Here is a 26,897-nt window from a genome sequence, read left to right on the forward strand (position 1 = left end):
AAAAGAACACTGAAATTAGCTCATAATACTTAAGAAGAAATATCTCTAGTGTTGTTATAACAATCTGTTTTTACCATGTTCAAAATCTTTACTCAAGTTCACACTAAAGTTCAAAGAGCCACAAGAATAAATAGTAAGAATGAGATACTTAACTATACCATGCTATGCTTAGATAGTACATATATATGTACTATTCATTCAAATAATATGACTTCTAAGGTAAAATTGAGATAAATAAAAGATTATGACAGCATAAGGTAGACTAGTAATGCTCAACAGTTCAGAAGACTTTCCATATGTTTTTCTTATCCGTTTTTATCTGTACTATAAAATTAAAATCAGTTCAAACTATAGTAAGATTCTAGTCATTTTTTCCATATGTATTATGAGATTACTGCATTGACTATTTCATAAAACTGGGAGGTCAACACAAAGCATATAATTTTTGATGCTGAGGAAAAAAATGTGTTCCAAAGTTTTAATTATGTTCTAGGCTCTACAGTATATGTAATTGCTTGGATGCTAGTTAAAAACTCATTTGGGGCACCAATCATCAAAATTCTGATTCAATAGATTTGGGCTTTTAAAATAAGGATCTCTAAATGATTCTTATGTGTGTAGTTCTCAGACTGCATTTTGAGAATAATTTTGCTAATCATTAAACCTTAAGGAAAAAAATTTACAGTATTTTTCCTAATATTGGGCCATTTCTCCTTAGGAGAAAATATTTTAAAATGAAAGTAGAATGAATAATTCCAGGATTTATTCTTGAGCTTATTAATCATGTCTGAGGTATCTTGTTTCTTTACTGATCTTCAGTTAAAATTCCAAGCCATTATATGTACAATGTTCTCTTTTTTTTGCTTTGTAGTATTCAGCTACATAAGTGAAGGATTTGGCTTCTAACCATGCAATCTATTCAGATGAACTCGCTATTTCACAGAAAAAGGCTAATTTCATAAAGGATCTGAAAGAGAATCAAATAGTTTGCACATTGTTCTATTTGTAGTTTCAGATAATCAATCAAAGGATTGTAGTCCAGACTGATAAAAACTTTATTTAACAAGAATAAATAAAATTTATCACATATGTAGTCGTAATAAACAGAAAGAAATCAAATGCAATCAATTCTTAAAGGGAAAAGAAACGTATGAAAAAATACAAAATCATCCATGTTGTCTAATAAAAACACTGTGAATTTACTGACCACAAGCATAAACAAAGTGGTCTTTCATCAGTATATTAAAATAAGGAATATGAAACAAACCATCAAAAGTGAACATTTGCATTTGCCACTAAAGATCACATACCAGCTCAGCTAGAGATTTTGTAGAAAGAAAGATGTTAGCAGTGTAAATAATTACAGTGTGATACCGTATATCCTTTTTATGTGTCACCTCTATAATTTGAAAACAACACAGAATTAAGAATAAAGCATCTCATGATGTAATTCAGATCAGTATATTAAAATATTATCTTCAGTGATAAAATGGCCCATAAAAATTGAGGTGGACATGAAATAGACTAGGTCACCACTTGTGATAAATTACAACTCACTTTTGCTTTCAAAATAAGGCTCATATGCAATCAATCAAAAGCTTCAGAGACAAACTTTTTTGCATTTCTTCAGGATTCTATCCGTTGAATAAGTACTGGGATTTGTTGATTCCCATATCAATCACTTTAGAATACTTAAGAAATTTCAATCCAGTAACATTTGGAAATATTAATTATGTAATGTCAGGGATTCACTACTCAGACTCAGAAGTGAGACCTTTTAAAAATCAATCTTACATATATAACGAGGAAGTAGAAAAGCTTTAAAAGAAACTTTTTTAAAAGGCAAAATATGTATTATCGTATTTAAATATATAAAAGTAGAAAGTAATAAGCAAGAAAAAACTAAAATGCTAATTAATCACATCTTCTATCAGTTGACAATGCAAATATTGACTAAAAATGGGGCCTTAATGGAGAAGGCCATGGTGGCTCAGTGGTAGAGTTCTCGCCTGCTACGTCAGAGACCTGGGTTTGATTCCCAATGTCTGTCCATGCAAAACAACAACAACAACAACAACAAACCTGGGGCCTTAATGAAGTAGGTAGGCAGTTAAAAAGTAAAGGATGACCATAGCTCTGCAGGTAAAATTATTACCCTACTCCACATGTGGGATATGACATCCATGGGTGAAAGCCTCTTGGCAATGTGAGACATAACTCCCAGGGATGAGCCTGTCCCTGGCACTGCGTGGGATCGACAACTCCTTCCTAGTCAAAAGACAGAAAATAAATGTAACAAAATAAGGTATCAGGGGCTAAGAGAGTTCAAATAGAGTTAGAAGCTATCCTGGAGGCTACTCTTACAGAAGCTTTAGCAAGATATTGCTAATTACTAGGGTTTGCCAAACCCCAACCAAAACCATTCCTGCTAAACTTAAAGAACATCTAGGGCTCTATTTGAGTAAGATTCTACAAGTTTTATACACTAAGGTGAATTTCCAGAAACCTACACTCTCCACAGAGGTTCCTATGCCAGATAACTCTTGAAACCCAGAGGTGCCAAACCCTCCAAGGATGTCAACTAGCTCCATACCCCTATCTCATATTATTGACACCCCTTTCCAACACAAAAAAGTTATAATGGGCTTAGCCCAAACACCCCTAAACATTGGGAGAAGGATCAAAGAAGAAGGAGGAATTATAACACAGAAGATAGGATTTAGCAAATCAGTATGACTGCTGAATCATAACTACCTGTTACAATGTACTTATTTATTGATTTTTGTATATATATTATATTTCACAATAAAAAATTAAAAAAAAAAAAAAGAGTAAAGGATGGCCCCATAGCCTGAGGTTAGGCTGAAATATTATTTGCAGAAAAGAAAACAAGAATGTGAATCAAGTAAGGCTGCAAAATCAGTCAGCAGTTCTAAGAAAAATACATGAATATTTTCAAAATAGAATTAGCTGTTCAAAACAGCTTAGGCATTAAGAAAAAAAACAGAACTATTAAGGAATAAAAAAGTGAAAATCATCAATGCTTTTAAAGTACTTATTACACAAAAATAATTTTTCTGTTTAGAGAATTATTTTCAGAGATTATTTTTATTTAAAAAGCACCCTCCCCATATCAAGGCAGATATTTCTTGGTCCAAATGATATAGTTTTCCTCACTAGAGCAGAATTTGTAGAAGTTACTTTTATATTAGACATAGCTATAGATACTTTCTCTTACAATACAATGTCACCACGAACCCCAGAGAAGTATTATAGCAAGGTGAAATATACTTGGTTTCTGACATTTTTATTGTTTAGAGATGCCCTTTGTTTTCTCAATTTAACTAAATATAGTATTAAATACACAAGCATAGTATCTCTGTTTTTTCTTCCTTGCTCTTTTGGTAGATAATGGCTCAAACTTTCTTAAACAAGTCTATCTGCAAAATAGCCTCAAAAGTACATAGTCCATCAATTACTTAAGGAATTCAAATATAATCCATATAAAGAAATGAGATGTCAAAATTATGACAATGGCATCATATGCCAGCCACAGCCCTCATTTATTAAATATTATCCATGTCAAAATAAAAAATTGACTGGGTTTGTGGAGTCATCTGATTAGAAAAAATGTAATACCTCTGAACTTCAGAAAATTTAATGAATCTGTTATATAAGAAAATCTTTCAGAAATAAATTTAAATTTGGTTAAAAATCAAAATCAATGTTACTCGCAAAGTATTAATGAACGTAACAATTAACAATAAATACTGAATGTTAATCTATATGGGGAAGATGTATATATTAAGAATTAGCCTGGGCTTGATTTTATTTTACTGAAATACAGTGACATTAAAAGTAGTGAAAATAGTTCATTAAATTCAATGCTAAATCTATATGTCATAAACTAAGCTAACGAAAATAACAATATTTTAAAAATATTAGAATAAAAAAGTAGTTTGAATAAAATAACTAATTCAATCTATGAATTATATTATAAAATATTATAAAATGTGGATTTTAAATGAAAAAAATAGATTGAAAAGTGACAAATATTTAACATATAGTATTGATTCACTTGTCTTTTATAATATTACTTCCATGAATATTGTTGGCAAAAATGTTAAGATAGAGAAAGAACCATTCAAGTTTTCCTCACTTAGGACAGGGAAGAAAAAGGCCAAAGGGCAGCAAAAATGAGGCATAAGAAAAACTATAAAAAGTAGACACATAACTTAAAATAGCCTAAAAGCTTTAAGTAAAGGGCCTAACCTGTCCCAGTAGTTGATAACCTTGAGTAACTGAAGAAAGGTTAAATTATACTCAGTGTACGATGTTTAAAGAAGCAAGACTATATAGAGTACGTTTGAAAATGTCTTCCTTTCAAAATGTTATGGTAAAAAAAAAAAAAAAAAGCGGGTATCTTGCTGTCCTAAAAGCTTTGATTCTCTAGAAATATCTCATTCCCTATAGGTTTAAACACATAAAATTTCAAAAAAGCATTAAATAGTGACATCATAAAAAGGATATTCCAGTTTAGCTTTCTAAATGAACTTTAAAGAGCTTAAAAGAAGTATGAGAAGATTAAACTTACAGAAATTGCCAAAGAGTGAATCATTTCACTGAAAACTTTCAGGTCCTTGATAAGTAAAATTAGATATTACATATTACACATCACTGTAATGTACAAAAAGGACACAACAAAGCTAAGAATCTAGAATAGCAGATTTTAAACTTTTCAAACTAATGTTAACTTTTCTCACAACATTACACAACTGTAAAGCAGAAAAGAAAGGCAACTATACTGAAGCTATTCCACACTCTCAGTTTCATCTTCAACTCGGTGAAACACAGCTCATAAACCACGGAGTGTTGCCTGGTTAAAAAATCCCTCAAATTTCTTTTCGTCAATGCTGGTGTTCTACTTATTTCTACACAGCGTATCACAAATACACTTCCTTCATAAAGCCTTCACCAGTTAACCAAGCTGGAATTAATGATTCCTTCCATAAGAGTACCATGAAATTGATATTCTAAACTTTATTTACAATACTTCCATTACCCTATATTTTTCATATACACACAGAGGCATACACCTCGGCCCTTCCCTTACTTGACTGAAAGCTTGATGGAGGCCATGTTTCTGGATTCGAATTCCTGACAATTTATCAAATAGAAGTTTAAATAGGAGTAAAATGTTGGTTTCATCAGCAGCTAAAGTAAATGCCTTAATGTCCGTATCTGGAGAAATAAGATAGAGACTGTTAACAATTCCTAAATTCTGTGCAAACTTAAGCACATTATTCAAAAAGGAAAAGCAGTTTATAGTGTGAGTTTTAACTTTATCCACCTCTCACATTTTAAAACAATTTCTAATCATTAGAAGCATTTCATTTAATAAACTACATAATGCATTCAAATGTGTTAATGTATAATAATAAAAGTGCCTTAGGGAAAAACAAATGTTCATTTGAACTGTAAATATGATATTCCAGGAAGATGTTTTGTGTCTGACTCTACTTGCTATAGTTTAATTCATGATAGCTGTCACCTCTGCTTTTCATTTTCAATTTTGTTCAAGACTACTGAAAGAACATTGCAGTAACTCAGCTGTGCAAAACAGCAGGAGCCTTGAAAGAAATTCATATCAGCCTTCAAAGAAATCAGGGTAAATTTCTTCTTTAAAATTTAAAATGAAATCAATTGCATTTTGTACTTTGTTGATGTTCAAGACAAAAATTTTCAGGCTGGGTGATGATTTAAACTTATTGGGAAAGAAGTAAGATTTTATGTTAGATATTGTAATGAAGTTTTTAAAAAAATTCCATACTCCAAATCCCTTCTTTCTTCATTACCTCCAAGCTTAGAAAAGGTTAAAGTACACAGGAGAGTTGGGGGAGAAAGGGGAACTGGAACTGGCTTAAAGTACTGGTAATTTGCACACAAAAGGTTATTCTTGTTCAGGTGAAGAAATTTTTTTACAGGGGCAGGCACGGGTAATTGAATCGGGTCTCCAACATGGCAGGCAAGAATTCTGCCACTGAGCCACCGTGAAGAAAACTTTTTTGACCAGCTCAGATGGTCTCAACTCAACAAAGACAAGTTAATAAGACAAAAGAAGTCCTCTCTTTTTCCTTCTCACTCATTTATTCGTTTAGGACACATTAACTGGACATCTGCTATTCCCCAGACATTGTGCAAGGCAGACATGACTCCTGCCCAAGGAGTTCTGATCTGTGGATTAGAAACATACAAGTAAACTAGAACATGACTCAAACTATGGCAGAAGTGAGAGTACAGAGGAACTAAGAGAAAATCATGACTCACTTTGGAGAGGAAGTGATACCTGAACAGAGTTTCGAATAATGATTTTGTTAGAAAGATTTGGGGAGAGGACGGAATACAGAAGAAATGTAAAATGATCACAAAGAGAACAGTGTATATAAAGACATCAGAGCATGAAAAGTCATGTTATTTGGGAATATGAGAAAAGGGAAAAGGAAACTTTTATCTGTTGGCTCTCAGATTATTCAGTGCCTTAGGTAAGTAATCTCAAGAGGAAAGTATTATTATCTATCCCTTAAACACAAGAAAACTAAGACTTAGAGAGGTGAATTAAAATGTCCATTACAAGCTTGCTAATAAGTGGTAGTAGAGATGACAATAAGCAGAGAAGTGAAAGTGACACTTGAATTTATGGTGAAGAAAAGCAGAAGAAAAAAATGGAAGAAACAAAAACAGGCCAGCCTGTGAAGTGTTTTACTCTTGGGTAACAAGGAAAAACAGAGAACTTTTTTTTTTTATTAATTAAAAAAAAGATTAACTAACACAACATTTAGAAATCATTCCATTCTACACATGCAATCAGTAATTCTTAATATTATCACATAGATGTATGATCATCATTTCTTAGTACATTTGCATCGATTTAGAAAAACAAATAATAAGACAACAGAAAAAGAAATAAAATGATAAAAAAGAAAAAATAAAAATAAAAAATACAAAAGGTATATATAAAAAAACACACAAACAAACAAAAAAAAACTATAGCTCAGATGCAGCTTCATTAAGTGTTTTAACATAATTACATTACAATTAGGTAGTACTGTGCTGTCCATTTTTGAGTTTTTGCATCTAGTCCTGTTGCACAGTCCGTATCCCTTCAGCTCCAATTACCCATTATCTTACCCTGTTTATAACTCCTGATGGTCTCTGTTACCAATGACATATTCCAAGTTTATTCTCTAATGTCGGTTCACATCAGTGGGACCATACAGCATTTGTCCTTTAGTTTTTGGCTAGTCTCACTCAGCATAATGTTCTCTAGGTCCATCCATGTTATTACATGCTTCATAAGTTTATTCTGTCTTAAAGCTGCATAATATTCCATCGTACGTATATACCACAGTTTGTTTAGCCACTCGTCTGTTGATGGACATTTTGGCTGTTTCCATCTCTTTGCAATTGTAAATAATGCTGCTATAAACATTGGTGTGCAAATGTCCGTTTGTTCTTTGCCCTTAAGTTCTCTGAGTAGATACCTAGCAATGGTATTGCTGGGTCGTATGGCAATTCTATATTCAGTTTTTTGAGGAACCGCCAAACTGCCTTCCACAGTGGTTGCACCATTTAACATTCCCACCAACAGTGGATGAGTGTGCCTCTTTCTCCGCATCCTCTCCAGCACTTGTCATTTTTTGTTTTGTTGATAATGGCCATGCTGGTGGGTGTGAGATGATATCTCATTGTGGTTTTGATTTGCATTTCTCTAATGGCCAGGGACATTGAGCATCTCTTCATGTGCCTTTTGGCCATTTGTATTTCCTCTTCTGAGAGGTGTCTGTTCAAGTCTTTTTCCCATTTTGTAATTGGGTTGGCTGTCTTTTTGTTGTTGAGTTGAACAATCTCTATATAAATTCTGGATACTAGAACTTTATCTGATATGTCGTTTCCAAATATTGTCTCCCATTGTGTAGGCTGTCTTTCTACTTGGTTGATGAAGTTCTTTAATGCACAAAAGTGTTTAATTTTGATAAGCTCCCATTTCTTTCTTTCTTTCTTCAGTGCTCTTGCTTTAGGTTTAAGGTCCAAAAAACCACCTCCAATTGTAAGTTTCATAAGATATCACCCTATATTTTCCTCTGTTTTATGGTCTTAGACCTAATGTTTAGATCTTTGATCCATTTTCAGTTAACTTTTGTATAGGGGGTGAGATACAGGTCCTCTTTCATTCTTTTGCATATGGATATCCAGTTCTCTAGGCACCATTTATTGAAGAGACTGTTCTGTCCCAGGTGAATTGGCTTGACTGCCTTATCAAGATCAAATGTCCATAGATGAGAGGGTCTATATCTGAGCACTCTATTCGATTCCATTGGTCGATATATCTATCTTTATGCCAATACCATGCTATTTTGACCACTGTGGCTTCATAATATGCCTTAAAGTCCGACAGCTTGAGACCTCCAGCTTCGTTTTTTTTCCTCAAGATACTTTTAGCAATTCGGGGCACCCTGCCTTTCCAGATAAATTTGCTTATTGGTTTTTCTATTTCTGAAAAATAAGTTGTTGGGATTTTGATTGGAATTGCATTGAATCTGTAAATCAATTTAGGTAGGATTGACATCTTAACTATATTTAGTCTTCCAATCCATGAACACGGTATGCCCTTCCATCTATTTAGGTCTTCTGTGATTTCTTTTAACAGTTTTTTGTAGTGTTCTTTGTATAGGTCTTTTGTCTCTTTAGTTAAATTTATACCTAAGTACTTTATTCTTTTAGTTACAATTGTAAATGGAATTCGTTTCTTGATTTCCCCCTCAGCTTGCTCATTGCTAGTGTATAGAAACGCTACGGATGTTTGAATGTTGATCATGTAACCTGCTACTTTGCTGTACTCATTTATTAGCTCTAGTAGTTTTGTTGTAGATTTTTCCGGGTTTTTGACGTATAGTATCATATCGTCTGCAAACAGTGATAGTTTTACTTCTTCCTTTCCAATTTTGATGCCTTGTATTTCTTTTTCTTGTCTAATTGCTCTGGCTAGAACCTCCAACACGATGTTGAATAATAGTGGTGACAATGGACATCCTTGTCTTGTTCCTGATCTTAGGGGGAAAGTTTTCAATTTTTCCCCATTGAGGATGATATTAGCTGTGGGTTTTTCATATATTCCCTCTATCATTTTAAGGAATTTCCCTTGTATTCCTATCCTTTAAAGTGTTTTCAACAGGAAAGGATGTTGAATCTTGTCAAATGCCTCCTCTGCATCAATTGAGATGATCATGTGGTTTTTCTGCTTTGATTTGTTGATATGGTGTATTACATTAATTGATTTTCTTATGTTGAACCATCCTTGCATACCTGGGATGAATTCTACATGGTCATGATGTATAATTCTTTTAATGTGTTGCTGGATTCGATTTGCTGGAATTTTGTTGAGGATTTTTGCATCTATATTCATTAGAGAGGTTGGTCTATAGTTTTCTTTTTTTGTAATATCTTTACCTGGTTTTGGTATGAGGGTGATATTGGCTTCATAGAATGAATTAGGTAGCTTTCCCTCCACTTCAATTTTTTTGAAGCGTTTGAGCAGAGTTGGTACTAATTCTTTCTGGAATGTTTGGTAGAATTCACATGTGAAACCGTCTGGTCCTGGACTTTTCTTTTTGGGAAGCTTTTGAATGACTGATTCGATTTCTTTACTTGTGATTGGTTTGTTGAGGTCGTCTATTTCTTCTTGAGTCAGAGTTGGTTGTTCATTCCTTTTTAGGAACTTGTCCATTTCATCTACATTGTTGTATTTATTGGCGTAAAGTTGTTCATAGTATCCTGTTATTACCTCCTTTATTTCTGTGAGGTCAGTGGTTATGTCTCCTCTTCCATTTCGGATCTTATTTATTTGCGTCCTCTCTCTTCTTCATTTGGTCATTCTTGCTAAGGGCCCATCAATGTTATTGATTTTCTCATAGAACCAACTTCTGGTCTTATTGATTTTCTCTATTGTTTTCATGTTCTCAATTTCATTTATTTCTGCTCTAATCTTTGTTATTTCTTTCCTTTTGCTTGCTTTGGGGTTAGTTTGCTGTTCTTTCTCCAGTTCTTCCAAGTGGACAGTTAATTCCTGAATTTTTGCCTTTTCTTCTTTTCTGATATAGGCATTAGTGCAATAAATTTCACTCTTAGCACTGCCTTTGTACGTCCCATAGGTTTCGATATGTTGTGTTTTCATTTTCATTCGCCTCGAGCTATTTACTAATTTCTCTTGTAATTTCATCTTTGACCCACTCGTTGTTTAAGAGTGTGTTGTTGAGCCTCCACGTATTTGTGAATTTTCTGGCACTCTGCCTTTTATTGATTTCCAGCTTCATTCCTTTATGATCCGAGAAAGTGTTGTGTATGATTTCAAGCTTTTTAAATTTGTTGAGATTTGCTTTGTGACCCAGCATATGGTCTATCTTTGAGAATGATCCATGAGGGGATCCAAGATGGCATCTTAGTAAGGTACATGCGTTTTAGTTCCTCCGACTCCAAATCAACTAATAGGTGAACAGAAACAGTACAAAACAGCTCCGGGGGCTACAGCAGGGAATGGACACACAGCGTAACCAAGTCTGGGCTGGCTAGTCTGACTGTGAAACTCAGCTGCGGTGAGTGAGATCCCCGAGCGGCGGGCGATTTCCCGAGCAGCCGCAGCTGCGGCGGTCCGAGCTAATCCCTCCCTCCTTCCGGGGCTGGCTGAGAGACTCGGAGAGACAAGCTTCCCAGCCAAGGCGGCCGGCGCCACACTTTTGCGGGCGGCTTCGAGTCCGCGACTACAAGTCTCGGATCAGAGGGCTATCCAAAGTCTGGGCTGGCAAGTCTGGTTGCGAGACTTGGCTGCGGCGAGACCCCCAAGCGGCCGCAGTTGCGGCGGTCCGAGCTAATCCCTCCCTCCTTCCGGGGCTGGCTGAGAGACTCAGAGAGACAAGCTTCCCAGCCAAGGCGGCAGGCGCCACACTTTTGCGGGCGGCTGCGAGTCTCGGCTTCGAGTCCGCGACTACAAGTCTCGGATCAGAGGGCTATCCAAAGTCTGGGCTGGCAAGTCTGATTGCGAGACTTGGCTGCGGCGAGACCCCTGAGCGGCCGCAGCTGCGGCGGTCCGAGCTAATCCCTCCCTCCTTCCGGGGCTGGCTGAGAGACTCGGAGAGACAAGCTTCCCAGCCAAGGCGGCCGGCGCCACACTTTTGCGGACAGCTTCGAGTCCGCGACTACAAGTCTCGGATCAGAGGGCTATCCAAAGTCTGGGCTGGCAAGTCTGACTGCGAGACTTGGCTGCGGCGAGACCCCCGAGCGGCCGCAGCTGCGGCGGTCCGAGCTAATCCCTCCCTCCTTCCCAGGCCGGCTGAGAGTATCGGAGAAGTAAGTTCCCCAAGCCGAGGCAGGCGGCGCCCTTCTTTTGCGGGCGGCTTCGAGTCTTGGCTTTAAGTCCGCGGCTACGAGTCCCGGATCAGAGGGCTATCCAAAGTCTGGGCTGGCTAGACTGACTGCGAGACTCGGCTGCAGTGAGACCCCCGAGCGGCGTGCGATTTCCCGATCAGCGGCAGCTGCGGTGGTCCGAGCTACTCCCTCCCCCCTTTCCGGGCCGGCTGAGAGTATTGGAGAAGCAAGTTTCCCAAGCCGAGGCAGGTGGCACCCCTCTTTTGCGGGCAGCTTCGAGTCTCTGCTTCGAGTCCGCGGATACGAGTCTCAGATAGGAGGGCTATCCAAGCCGCGGAAGCCCCCCCCCCCACGGGAGGCTTCCTGGTCCGGGGGGGAATTCCCCAGGCCCGCTGCGGCCCGCAACCAGCCACAGGGTCCCCTCAAGCCGCGGCAGCTGACGCCCCCACCACGCACGGCCCCTGAACCAACGGAGAGATTTGGATCCGAAATCCCCAGGCCACGGAGATCGGTGACTGGGGAAGACCCATTCCAAAGACTTGAGACAAACGTGTGCCACGTGCGACACGTACTGGGCAAGATAAGAAAAACAGATCCCAGAGATTTCACAGAAAAATCTTACAACCTTGTTGGGTCCAACACCCAGAGAAATCTGAATAAATGCCCAGACGCCAGCAGCAGAAGATAACTGTCCACGCTCAAAAGATTGAGAATATGGCCCAGTCAAAGGAACAAACCAATAGCTCAAATGAGACACAAGAGCTGAGACTAACTAATCCTGAATATACGAACAGAAATGGAAAACCTCTTCAAAAATGAAATCGATAAATTGAGGGAGGACATGAAGAGGACATGGGCTGAACATAAAGAAGAAATAGAAAAACTGAAAAAACAAATCGCAGAACTTATGGAAGTGAAGGATAAAGTAGCAAACATAGAAAAAATAATGGATAGTTACAATGATAGATTTAAAGAGACAGAAGAGAATGATCCATGAGCACTTGAGAAAAAGGTGTATCCTGCTGTTGTGGGGCGTAATGTCCTATAAATGTCTGTTAAGTCTAGCACTTTTATTGTAATATTCAAATTCTCTGTTTCTTTATTGATCCTCTGTCTAGATGTTCTGTCCATTGATGAGAGTGGGGAATTGAAGTCTCCAACTATTATGGTAGATGTGTCTGTTTCTCTTTTCAGTGATTGCAGTGTTTTCCTCACGTTTTGGGGCATTCTGGTTCGGTGCATAAATATTTATGATTGTTATGTCTTCTTGTTTAATTGTTCCTTTTATTAGTAGATAGTATCTTTCTTTGTCTCTTTTAACTGTTTTACATTTGAAGTCTAATTTGTTGGATATTAGTATAGCTACTCCTGCTCTTTTGTGGTTGTTATTTGCATGAAATATCTTTTCCCAACCTTTCACTTTCAACCTATGTTTATCTTTGGGTCTAAGATGTGTTTCCTGTAAACAGCATATAGAAGGACCCTGTTTTTTAATCCATTCTGCCAGTCTATGTCTTTTGATTGGGGAATTCAGGCCATTAACATTTAGTGTTATTACTGTTTGGGTAATACTTTCCTCTACCATTTTGTCTTTTGTATTTTCCCTTGTATGTGATGGATTGTTTTTCTCTTGCTGCTTTCAAGATCCTCTCTTTCTCTTTGACCTCTGACATTCTAACTAGTAAGTGTCTTGGAGAATGCCTATTTGGGTCTGTTCTCTTTGGGGTGCGCTGCACTTCTTGGATCTGTAATTTTAGGTCTTTCATAAGAGTTGGGAAATTTTCAGTGATAATTTCTTCCATTATTTTTTCTCCTCCTTTTCCCTTCTCTTCTCCTTCTGGGACACCCACAACATGTATATTTGTGCGCTTCATATTATCATTCAATTCCCTGAGCCCCTGCTTAAATTTTTCCATTCTTTTCCCTATAGTTTCTGTTTCTTTTTGGATTTCAGATGTTCCATCCTCCAGTTCACTAATTCTATCCTCTGTCTCTTTAAATCTACCATTGTGGGTTTCCATTGTTTTTTTCATCTCTTCTACTGTGTCTTTCATTCCCATAAGTTCTGTGATTTGTTTTTTCACACTTTGCATTTCTTCTTTTTGTTGTTCCCATACCTTATTCATGTCTTCCCTCAATTTATTGATTTGGTTTTTTAAGAGGTTTTCCATTTCTGTTTGTATGTTCAGAATTAGTTGTCTCAGCTCCTGTATCTCATTTGAGCTATTGGTCTGTTCCCTTTACTGGGCCATATCTTCAATTTTCCTGGTGTGATTCATTATTTTTTGCTGGCGTCTGGACATAAAAATAGAGAACTTTTAACGTAAACTTATTATTTAGGAATATAAGTCTAGTGGCAGTATACAGTGCTGCCACAGAAAGTGGCTGCTCTCCTCTGTTTCAGCTAGGCTTTTGGAAAGCAGAATGAACACTTCCTAACTCATTCTATGAGGCCAGTATTTCTCTAATATGAAACCAGATAAAGACACTACAAGCAAGGAAAACTACAGAAGAATAACTCAAGAACACAAGACACAAAAAACACTCAACATAATATTAGTAAATTAAATGCAACACTGTATTACAAACAAGTATACACCCTTTTTAAAAAGGGAATTTATTAAGTTGCAAGTTTATAGTTCTAAGGTCATGAAAATGTCTGAATTAAAGCAAGGCTATAAAAATGTTCAGTCTAAGGCATCAGAGAAAGATGCTGCTCTTCAAGAAGGCTAATGATGTTCATGATTTCTTGTTCAACTGTAAAGGCACATGGTGAACATGGCAACATCTACTAAGCCTACTTATAATCACCTAAGAATCACCCCCAGAGACTCTCCTTTGTTGTTTAGATTTAGTCTCTCTCTCAAAGCCACCTCAGGAGGGGAACTCACTGCCCTCTGCGCCCTGCATGGGATATGACTCCCAAGCATGTAAATCTCCTTGGCAAATCCTTCTTGACCAAAAAGGGGAACAGAGAAATGAGACAAAATAAAGTTGTAGTGGCCAAGGGATTTCAAATAGATTTGAGAAGTTATCCTGGAGGTTATTCTCATGCATTATACAGATGTTCCTTTTTCGTTTTTAAGGTACTAGAACGGCTAGAAAAAAATACCTGAAACTGATGAACTGTATTCCAGTAGCTTTGATTCTTGAAGACACTGTAACTATATAGCTTTTAAAATGTGACCACATGCTTGTGAAAAGCTGGGGTATGGACAGATGATAAATAAATAATTAGATAATAGAGTGGGGGATAAGGGGTTAAAAAAAATTGGGTATATTACAATATTAGTGATTAATGAAGCGGAAGGGGAAGGGATATGGGATGTATGGGATTTTCTTATTTTTATTTCTTTTTCTGGAATGATGCAAATATTCTAAATACGATCATGGTGATGAATGCACAACTATGGAAAAAAAATTGTGAGCAACTGATTTTATACTCTGGATGGACTGTATGGCATATAAAGATATCTCAATAAAAATAGAAAAAATTTAAAATATGACTATACCAACACAGAAATTACATCAAGCTGTATAGTGATAATATACTCTTTTAACATTATGTTTCACACTGAGAGTAAGCAACTCTAAACTAAATTTAAAACAAAAATTTAAAAGTTTAGCAAGCAGTATTATGACAGTATTATAAAAAACAGCTCAACCTTGAGGCTATGCTTCAAAGCTCATTCATGCATCCTAGGCCAATAATACAAAGTTTTGGATTACTAACATTAATATTAACAAATGTTCCAGACACACTACACACACACACACACACATTGTCTCACTCTCTCCTCCTTTATGTTTTCCTCTTCCTATCTCCATGCACATATACAGATGGAAAGAGAGAGACAGTATATAAAAAATAGTAGACACAACTTCATGGTATGCCCATTAAATCTTAGGCATCCTGTCTTTCCTTATCTGATCATTAGTTCTGTGAATGGTGACGCTTGGGTTAAAAATAGCCTATTTGGATATATTTTGTGATATTTTGTGATATTCTAATATTCTGAATATATAAAAACCAATCCAGTTTAAGTTAGTGTTTGTTCTTATAAACGTAAACGGAAGGATTTTTGGAGCTACCAAAATTGCCAAGATACATTATACGAAATGAGTAGATAAAACATTTAGGTACTGGCACAAAGACAGAGGACTGACCGATGGAATAAATCGAGAATGCAGAGATTGACGACCAAATTTGTAGACATTTGATCTTCGATAAGGCCACCAAATCCACTGACTTGGGACAGAATAGTCTTTTCAATAAATGGGCATGGCAGAACTGGATTTCAATAGGCAAAATAATGAAGGAGAACCCCTACCTTACACTCTATAAAAAAATTAATTCAAAATGGGTTAAAGACCTAAATATCAGAGCCAGTACCATAAAGACTTCTAAAAGAAAATATAGGGAAACATCTTCAAGATCTAGTAATAGGAGGAAACTTCTTAAACTTTACATCTAAAGCACAAGCTGTAAAAGAAAAAATAGACAAATGGGAACTCTTTAAGATCAAGAGCTTTTGTTAAAAAGGTGAAGAGGCAGCCAGCTTAATGGGAGAAAATATTTGTAAACCACATTTCAGTAAAGGCTTGATATCCTGTGTATATAAAGAAATTAAACAGCTCAACAACAAAAGAAAAAAGTCTAATTAGAAAATGAGCAGAGGATAAGAAAAGGTACTTTTCTGAAGAGCAAATACAGATGGCTATAAACCACATGAAGAGCTGCTCATCTTCATTGGCAATAAGGGAGTGTAAATTAAGACGAAAAGAGATATTACCTCATACCTATAAGAATGGCTAATATTAGACAGACAAATACAAATGCTGGAGAGGATGTGGAGGAACTGGAAAACTTATTCACTGCTGGTGAAAGTGTATAATGGTTCAGCTACTGTGGATGCCAGTTTGGCGATTCCTCAGAAAACTAAATATTGAGTTGCCCTATCACCCGGCAATACCAATACTCGGTATATGCCCACAAGAGTGGAGGGCAGTGACATGAACAGACATTTGCTCACCAATGTCCATAGTGAGACTATTCACAATTGCCAAGAGACGGAATCAATCCAGGTGCCCATCAACAGACGAGTGGGTAAACAAAATTTGGTATACATGTGATGGAATAATATGTAGGAGTTAGACAAAATGATGTCCCAAAATATATGACAAGGTGGATGAAGCTTGAGTATATAATGCTGAGTGAAGTAAGTTAGACAAAAGGACTGTATAATTTCATTATTATGACTCTGGTAAAGCCTCCAGTATTTTTGAGCAGCTAGAAGGAAAAATTTGAGATGAGGGAATAGGTAGCCCATGACTAACTCTGGGACCTGTTCTATAGCTGCTTGTTTAAATGTGCTTTGAAAATTACTGCCTTTTTTCTTTCTTTGCTTTGTATCTATAGATTATATTTTACAACAAAAATAACATTAAAAAATAAAACAAAACTACAGGCAGGTATAATAATATTATATAAAATAAATTCCTCAAACAAAAAATTTGAAAATGTTTAGTAATAGAGGTCACTACCATAGTAAAGCTGATATTTGTAATAACTTTTTACATGATATTTGATAACACAGTCCTGTTAGTTAATCATATGGCATTTAAGATAGTATTTAATATTAAGAATCTAAGAAACTCTAATATCTATATCAGCAGATTTCTTCCTTCTTTGCTTTAATTTTAAATTGGTTTATGAAACATATTGTAAAAACAGGCTTTACAATAATTATTTAGATATTATATTTAAATACACCTATGGATAAGCTAACTAAGGTATCCATTTTAGGTGGTTAAGATTTTAATATATTAATCGTAAAAAAAAATTAAGATTTAATATATTAATTTAATATATTAATTGTGTATCTTCAGATTTTCCTGAAATCAGGAAAATGTTTAGTAAATGTCATTACAGATATTTTAAAGGACAGGACAGATATTTTAAAGACTTTATAATTGCTTTTTTTTGAGAACACTCACAGTTTTGTCTGACAGCTGATCAAATGGTATTTAAGTTTTTAATATTTACAATTTAAGAAACTCTGAATTTGTTGATTTTTTCCTTGTTCTATTCATTTTTAAATTGGTTTATAAAACTTAAAAAATAATAAATAAAATAAATTAAACTAGAAAAGAAAAATTAAATATAGACTTATCAAGTGACTGGTAACCCCACTCCTAGGTATATAGCCAAGAGGTTGGAAAACATATGTTCACACAAAAATTTCTTTAACAATGTTCATAAAAGTATATTCATAACAGCCAAAGAGTGGAGACAATTCACTTGTCTATCAACTGATGAATGGATAAACAAAATATGGAGTATCCATTCAGTACAATATTATTCAGCTATCAAAAGGAATGAAATACTGATACATGCTGTAACACAGATGAACTTTGAAAACATTATGCTAAGTGAAAGATGTCAAACATAAGAAGCCACATGTTGAAGGATTCCATCTATATGAAATGTCCAGAACAGGCAAATTCATAGAGACAGGAAGTAGATTAGTGGTTGCCAGGTTCAGGGGTAAGGGGAATGGGGAGTGACTGTTATTGGGTTGGGGTTTCTTTTTGGGGTAAGAAAATAGTTTGAAATTTTATAGTGGTGATTTTTATACAACTTTGTGAATATACTAAAAAACACGGAACTGTGTACCTTAAAGACTAAATTATATCTCAGTAAAGCTTTTATTAAAAAAAAAGCTTTTAGTGTTTCTGGTTTTATTCAATAACATGTAAAACCTATTTCATCAAATCATAATGATTTATTCTAATAATAGTCCATCTCCATCTTATTTCATTTTATAGAATACTGAACATTTATCTTATTTGTTACCACGAATTAACTTCTTAAATCTTGGGAAAAAAAGTAACTATAGAACTTTTAAAAAGACATGAGAAGGGCGAGCCACAATGGCTCAGCAGGCAGAGTTCTTGCCTGCCATGGAAGGTTCAATTCCCGATGCCAGCCCATGCGAAAAAAGAAAAGACATGAAAAATACTTACTTCATCAGCCACCATACACCTGGAAAATATAAAAATAAAACCGTATTAATTTCATAAATACTAGAAGTCATTCATTTTTATAGTTTTATAGTTCTCATTAAGTAGCATCCCACAAAATAGTTTATAATTGCTGAAGTACTAAGCCACAGAGGTGTTAATATATGTGTCTGACAACATGGGTCAATGTTGATTTTATGACTCTCCAGATGCCAACAGCATATGACTATGTGGGCAAGTCAGCGCTTCAGATATGCTTTTCCCCAATGCCCATCCATGGAGATGAGCTACAATGACCCTTCAAAATGTGACCAAAATGGGAAATGACAGTACTGATTTCCGTCCTCATTCTTAAACATTAAGATTGGTCTTCCCTAGAGAGCAGACAAATGTTATATTAATGTGCAAGAAAAAAGGTGTCAACCACATACCAGCATAAACTATACACATAATTAAATATACTATGCTATATATGCTAAATCTATTTTCAAGCAGAATTTTGAGTTCTACTACTATTTTGCTAAACTTTTCTTTCTCAATTTTTATAAACCTACAGGAGGAAATTCTATCCACTGAAAATTGAGGATAGAGGATATAAGTTGAAGTTCTAACTAAAAGAAAAGGCAAAGAACAAGGGAAAGAATAGTAAGGATGGTCAGGATCACAACAGGTCCCTTAGAGACAGTGAGTGCATAATAAGGGGGAAAAAACTCAGCTGAAGAGACTACCCAGCACCCCAGTACTAGGATATTATAAAAACTGGCAAGGAATAAAGTCCCTATTTCTGTTTTTTTTTTTTTTTTCTTCCTTTATTCCCAAGGGTCTTGATATTATGCTTTTATAAAGTTTCTTCTAACATAAACTTCAAATTAAGAATTTGGTAATAAATATATTTTCTAGGACTAAGTTACAGGTAAAATAGAAATTAAGTTATCAAACAACAAATACAAAAATGCCAGGTAACATAATAAGTAGTTTCGTAGAAAATATCAAGTATAAATACTTTAACCAGAGTTTTAAAATTCACTTCTATTTTTTCATTTCTAATATATTTGAAATGTGTAAGTTTCAAATGCAAATGGATATTTTAACTGAAGTTTACGTAAAATGTTTATTATATTCTTTGCAAAACAAAGGCTGGAAAATTAAAAGAAACACAAAGCAATATTCTGAAAAAATATGTTATTGTTTTTATATTTCTGGGAAGATTCATATAGATACCTACTTTTTCATTTTAAAATCTAAGTCAAATTTGGTAAAGATGTCACTTGAAGTGTATATTATTCATTTAGTTCCTAGAATGTACTGGGCACTGTTCTGGGGGTATAGCAGTGAATAAAAGCTTTTACGCTTATGAAGGACAGGATGAAAAGACATAAAGAAATGTATGATTCAAGTGTGATAAAGTGGTTGGAAGAAAACTAAAACAGGTTTAGACAGAATATGGGAATGTAGGAGAGGAAGGAGTTATTCTCTAGGAAAAGTCTCTCTGGTCAGGCAACAAGAGAAGACTTGAGTAGGACAATTTTAAAGAGGAGGGAAACTATGAGAAAATCAGGGGGTGGGAGGGGTGCTGGAGCATATTCTGGATACAGTGATCAGCAACTGGAAAGGCCCTGAGATAAGGTGGTCCTCTGTGTAGTTAAGGAAGAACAAGGAAACAAATGTAGCTGGAGTAGAGGAAGCAAAAGGAAAGTGGTAGGAAATAAGGTTGGAAGGCAGACTGAGGACCTGATCATTGAAAGTTTTATCAGCAAATACATGAAGTTTGGATTTTTCTTTAAATCCTTTGGAAAGAATTAACATTTTACCTTTTTAAAATATTATTCTAGCTTAAGTCTTGAAACCCAGAAGGGTCAGCCTCTCCAAGAACATCAACCAGTTCCATCCCCTTATCACATACTATAGACACCCTTTTCCAACATGAAAAAAATTAGAATGGGCATAACCCAAATACCCCAAAAGATTGAAAGAAAGATCAAAGGAGAAGGAGGAGTTATAACAGAGAAGACAGGATTTAACAAATGAGTATGAATACTGAATCATTATATCTTTTAGTTTCTAGTGTCTTGGAGCAGCTAAAAGGAAAAACCTAAAATTATGGAACTACTCATACGAAATTCTGAAATCTTTTCTATGACTACTTGTTATAATATACTTTGAAATTTACTGCTTTTTTGTATATATATATATATATTTCACAACTAATAATGTTAAAAAAATTATTCCAGCTGACGGAATAAACTGCATAGAGAAGGGGAAAGACATGAAGAACAGTCAGGAGGTCACTGCATTGGACTAGGAAAGCAATGATGTATATATATATGGACAAGTGGTAGAGGTGGAAATAGTGAGATGTAGTCAGATTAGGGGAACATTTAAGAAGTAGAACCAATAGGATTTGCTGGTCAACTGAGATGTAAGATATGAAAGAGAGAGAAAAGATCAGAATGACTCATATATTTCTAAATTCTGAAATACTGAGCGATTTGTATATAACCTGGTCATTCACTGAAATGTTAGGTATTTATGTGACACCTGAGATGGAGAGTTAGAGCACTGAAGCTATGAACATCAGCATTATTCCATTCAGCAACTATTTAAAAAGCTGAAAAAGTGAACAGATTTCATCCAGAGATATGAAAGAAGCTGATATGGACAGGATTAATATAAATCAGAACAGTGCGTAAGGGGTGATATGGTCATTATTTTCAAACTTTAACCTCTGTGCAAGACCAAGGAAGAGATGTTTATTTGGTTGAAATCTATATTTCGGTTAGCACATTATCTAATTTAACTTGTATGGTCAGTTTATTTGACCACCATAATTACATCTTGAAAAGGGCATGAGAGTTTGTTGGACTGTACAGGTTAGTGTGATATCACAATATATCCCAGCATAATCTGGGTAGAGAATAAGAAAGTATTTGCAAAGTACCCTTGGAGGACTGGGAAAAAAGGAGGAAATGTTAAAATTCCCCAACTGGGGAACTGCTGATATTCTCACAGGCAGTGGGGACAATGAATTCAATAGGTTGGGCTCTCAATCTACGGTCTCCCCCATGAAGCTTATTCCCGCAAAGGAGAAGCTAAACCAATTGATAATTATGCCTGAGAGCCACCCCTAAAGAGCCTCTTTTGTTGCTCAGATGTGGCCTCTCTCTCTAAGCCAACCAGGCAGGTGAACACACTGCCCTTAGCCCTGCGTGGGACATGACTCCTACGGGTGCAAATATCTCTGGCAATGTGGGACCTGACTCCCAGGATGAGAAAGGACCCAGCATCATGAGAATGAGAAAGTCTTCTTTATCAAAAGAGACAAGAGAGAAATGAGACGAAATAAAGTCTCAGCGGCTAAGAGATTTTCAACAGAGTTGGAAGGTTATCCTGGAGCTTATTCTTAAGCATTATATGGATATCCCTTTTTAGTTTATGATGTATTGGAGTGGCTAGAGGGAAGAACCTGAAACTGCTGAACTGTGTTCATGCAGCCTTGATTCTTGAAAACAACTGTATAACTATATAGCTTTTACAATGTGACTGTGTGATTGTGAAATCTTGTGACTGATGTTCCTTTTATCCAGGGAATGGACAGATGAGCAAAAAAAGAAATATGCATAAAAAATAAATAAATAATAGAAGGAGATAAAGGATAAAAATTGGGTAGACTGAAATACTGTCGGTCGATAAGAAGGAGGGGTAAGGGGTATCAGATATACGGGGTTTCCTTTTTTCTTTTTAATTCTTTTTCTATTCTTATAGGACAGATCACAGAGTTTGTCATGGGCTACCATACCATTATCTCAGATTTTTCCTTCTAGCTGCTCCAGAACATAGGAAGCTAGAAGGAATAAATATTTTTTATCATCACAATTGACTTTTTTTCTTTTTTTGTGAAAATGACATATATATGCAAAAAAAGCAATACATTTCAAAGCACAGCACAACAATTAGTTGAAAAACAGATTTCAGAGTTTGGTATGGGCTATAATTCCACAATTTTAGGTCTATACTTCAGGCTGTCCTAAGACACTGGAGACTAAAAGAAATATCAATTCAATGATTCAGCATTCATATTTTTTTGGAGTGATGCAAATGTTCTAAAAAATGATTATGGTAAAGAATACACAACTACATGATGATACTGTAAGCCACTGATTGTATAATACGGTTGAATTGTACATGTGTGGACATTTCTCAATAAAAATTTAAAAAGAATGACTCACAGATATTGGCTTAAGAAACTGAAAACCAATGGCACCATTCTCTGAAATAAGAAAGTGGAAGAGGAGCAAGTTTGGGGATATAATCAAAAGGTCAGTTCAGACATCATAACTTTGTGACATCTATAAGAAACTCAAGTCAAATTGATGAGTATGCCATTGGATATGTGAGTCAAGAGTATGGAGGAGTGGTAGCGGCTGGAGATAAAATAAATTGAGAGTCATTAATGTGTAAATAACATTAAATGGGTGAGGATCCAAGGTCTGATGAAACATGATAATCAGAGTAGCTTGTCACCCCTTATGGACACATCCAAGTTCCTTAACTTTTTAAAGTTTAGCAGTTGCTGAGACCATCAGGATGCAGGATATGGGGTAGAGCTCTGGTGGGATACCTTCAAAGAGAACCAGTATACAGTTAAATTGCTAACTGACTGAAAGAGAACCAATGTACAACTAAATTGCTAACTGACTGAAAGCAGCATTTGACCCCTAGGCAAAAACGGGTGGGGTAGGAACTGTGGATCACTGAAATAGCTTGGGATTCAGGAATCTGAGGACCCCAGGGATAGAAACAGCTCTTGAAAATCCTGGGTTTTACTAATACAGGTGTCTCTTCCCTACTTTGAGAACTGGGAGAGTTCAAGTAGATCATAAAGCATTAGGCTTCGTTCAAATTATCTCCAGTGGGGTTGAATATCCTTAAACTGTTTTAGGCACTATGCCTTCTTCCACTTCTGCGAATCCTGCTGTCAATAAGGATAGCTCAGCAGTCAGACCTGATTTCCAATTTGCTGTCAGAGAAAAATAACTCACCACATGAAAGACCTGAACATTTGAAAGAGCAGAAAAAGAATGAATGATTATAAACACATCCAGTGAAAGAAGAGCCAGAGGAGGAAGAAAAATACCTGCACAAAAATTGTAAGAGCAAGCAAGATAATGCTAATGCAATATGCATGAACAAACACACACACACACACACACACACACACACACACACACACACACACTTCCTAAAGCTCAAAACCATGATTTTCAATCTAAAGTGAGTAGATGAATTTAAAAGATGGTCATTATTCATATCTGAATAAGTAGACTAGAAGATCAAGTATGAGGGTGATGCCAACGCAAACAATGGAAAATTAAAGAAATGGAAATTGTGACGCAAAATAAATGAGATTTGAAGGATAGATTCAGACCTAATATATGAATAACAGGTATTTGAAAGGAGAAAAGGAATTAGATAGAGGAGAGATAACAAGTAAACAATAAATAACAAAGGAAAATTTACATGGGCTGAAGAAACACTTTAGACTGCTAACTGAAAAGGGTAACCAAGTTCCAGGTTGATTGAACAGAAAAGACAAAATACCTGCTCATATCCTTGTAAAATTCATAAATTCTTAAGAATACAAATAAAATCTTATATGTCCAGGTACAAAGAACAATTACTCATGAAGGAAAAATAACAGGATTATCACAGGACATATCAACTTGAGAAACCACAAAACAATGGAAGAGGATCTAGACTATCTGAAAGGAACAGAACTCATGAATCTTATATCTAGCTGAGGAAGCCATTATATAAAAAGCGATGGCAAAAAGTTGGGCTAAACAAGATCTTCAAGAGTACACCACTCTAATTAGTCAATAAATGCATCTGACCACAGATTTAAGATGGGGGAAGTTTAAAACAAAGTCTGGTTAGCAATGAAGCTTGATATATGAGTTTTTTGTTTTTTTTTTTTTTTACAGAAAACACCCCCTCCCTTATATGAGAATTTAATGAATGGCATAGATTCTAAATAAGGACACTAGGAGCAGAAGGAGTATGTTCTGAAAATCTGCAAATGCAAAACTGAAGGGAGGTAAAGAAAGAGTGTGCTAAAGAAAATAACTTTATTGTGAGGAATGCAATCAGGTGGATGAACCCTGAGGAGAGTATGTTTAATGAAATGTCAGAGGCAATAAGACAAATATTATCATGCCTCGCTCATATGGAGAAATGATAATATACAAATTTGGAGACTCGAAGTGGGGAACATGGGTATCAGGCTGAGGCCTATGGTAAAGGGTCCTAGAGTGTAAGGTCTTACTGAGTAACATCTATTCTAGAGTTGCAACTGTTGTTTCTAAATTCTGAGATACTGAGCTATTTGTGTATAGCCTGGTTGTTCCCAGAAATTTCAGGTATTTATGTGACACCTGAGACTCAGAGTAAGAGCTCTGAAGCTATGAAAGTCAGCATTACCCCATACAGCAATTGTTTAAAAGTTGAAAAAGTGATCAGACTTCACCTAGAGATATGAATGAAGCTGATCTAGATAGGACTAAGGTAAATCAGAATATAGAGTAAAGAATGATATGGCCCATATTTTAAAACTTCAACTGCTGTGGCAGATAAAATTAAGACATGTTTATTTGGTGCAAAATTTATATTTTGGTTAGCACATTATCTAATTTAACTTGTATGGTCAGTTTACTTTAACACCATAATTACACGGCATCTTGAATATGGCGTGAGATCCTGTTGGTTTGTACAGGTTAGTGTGATGCCCTGATACAGAGTAATTTGGGAAGAGAATAAAAAATTTTTTGCAAAGATACTTTGGTGACTAGGGAGAAAGGAAGAAATATTCAACTTCCCTATCTGAGGAATTCCTGGTAGTCTCACAAGCAGTGGGGACAAACAATTCAATAGGCTGAGCTCTCAATCTTGGCGTTTGCCCCTGTGAAACTTATTTCTGCAAGGGAGAAGCTAGCCTATTTATAAGTACACCTAAGAGGCACCTCCAGAAAACCTCTTTTGTTGCTCAGATTCAGCCTCTCTATCTAAAACAACTCAGCAGGTGAACTCACTATCCTCCCTACATGAAACATGACTCCCAGGCATGTAAATCTCCCTGGCAGTGTAGGACATGACTGCCAGGAAAACGTAGGAGCCAGCATCATGGGAATGAGAAAGCCTTTTTGACCACAAAGGGGAAGAGAGAAATTAAACAGAATAAAGCTTCAGTGTCTGAGAGATTTCAAATAGAGTTGAGAGGTTTCCTGGACGTTATTCTTATGCACTGTATTGATATCGCTTTTTAGTTTATGGTGATTGGAGTGGCTAGAGTGAAGTAACTGAAACTACTGAACTGTATTCCAGTAGCCTTCACTCTTGAAAACCAATGTATGACTATATAGCTTTTATAATGTGACTGACTGTGAAAACCTTGTATCTGATGCTCCTTTTACCCAGGGTATGGACAGATGAGTTTAAAAATAAGGATAAATGAATAAATTAATAAACAAATAATAGGGGGTATAAGGGCTTAAAAAAATTGGGTGTATTGCAATACTTGTGGTCAATGAGAGGGAGGGGTAAGTTGTATGGAATGTATAAGTTCCTTCTTTTTATTTCTTTTTCTTGAAGTGATGCAAATGCCCTAAAAATGATCGTGGTGACGAATACCCAACTACGTAATGATATTGTGAGCTACTGATTGTATCCTGTGGATGGACTGTATTGTGTGTGAAGATTTGTCAATAAAAATATTTAAAAAAAAAAGAAATGAAAAGTACCTTAAACCAGAATAGCAAACAGATGATATATAAAGTTAGAGGAATAGATGAGATCACCTAGGGAATAAGAGTATAGATAGAAGAAAACCATAGACTGAGCCCTGGAGTACTCTGGTAATAAGAGGTAGTGAAAAGGAGGCTCCAGAAAAGGAAATTGAGAAAGAATGTTCAGTGATTTAGAAAAGTACCAGAAGAACACAGAGTCCTAAAAGTTAAGTAAAGAAACTGTTTCAATAAAGAGGATTGAACAATTAGAGCAAATGCTGCTGAGCCCTCTAGTAAAATAAGTACTGAGAATGAACATTTGATTTGAGACTTGACCATCTGATTTGACAGGAGTAACTTGAATAGACTGGTAGGGGACAAAGCTTCATTTGAATGGATTCAAGAGAGAATGGGAGCAGAGCAAAGAAGACAATGAGTGTAGATTACAGCACCAAGGAGTTTTCCTATAAAAGGGGAATAAAGAAATGTGGTAAAAAAAAAATAGGAAAACTTGTAAAAAGAGGAAAAACAAGGTCATGATTTTTTTTTAAATGATAGAAGTATACAGATAACTCAATAAATATCTTATTGACAATATGAGTGTGACATCTGGCTGGCAGATATAAATGTGGATCGGGAACGTGGAAATCAAATACAGCTATGAATAAAAATTAGACT

General features: G+C 35.8%; 1 protein-coding gene across 9 annotated transcripts in view; it reads right to left on the reverse strand.

The window, feature by feature from the left end:
• The window catches only part of ZRANB3 (zinc finger RANBP2-type containing 3), a 382,105-nt gene that overhangs the window by 201,836 nt on the left and 153,372 nt on the right, over nt 1-26,897 (reverse strand). For all 9 annotated transcript variants that reach the window (XM_077153669.1, XM_077153668.1, XM_077153667.1 and 6 more), the window contains one exon: nt 18,445-18,463. In XM_077153669.1, the coding sequence (XP_077009784.1) occupies nt 18,445-18,463 (19 nt within the window). The remainder of the gene's footprint in view (nt 1-18,444; nt 18,464-26,897) is intronic.

The sequence above is a fragment of the Tamandua tetradactyla genome, chromosome 3, assembly GCF_023851605.1.
Source record: "Tamandua tetradactyla isolate mTamTet1 chromosome 3, mTamTet1.pri, whole genome shotgun sequence".
In the NCBI taxonomy this organism is placed as follows: Eukaryota; Metazoa; Chordata; class Mammalia; order Pilosa; family Myrmecophagidae; genus Tamandua; species Tamandua tetradactyla.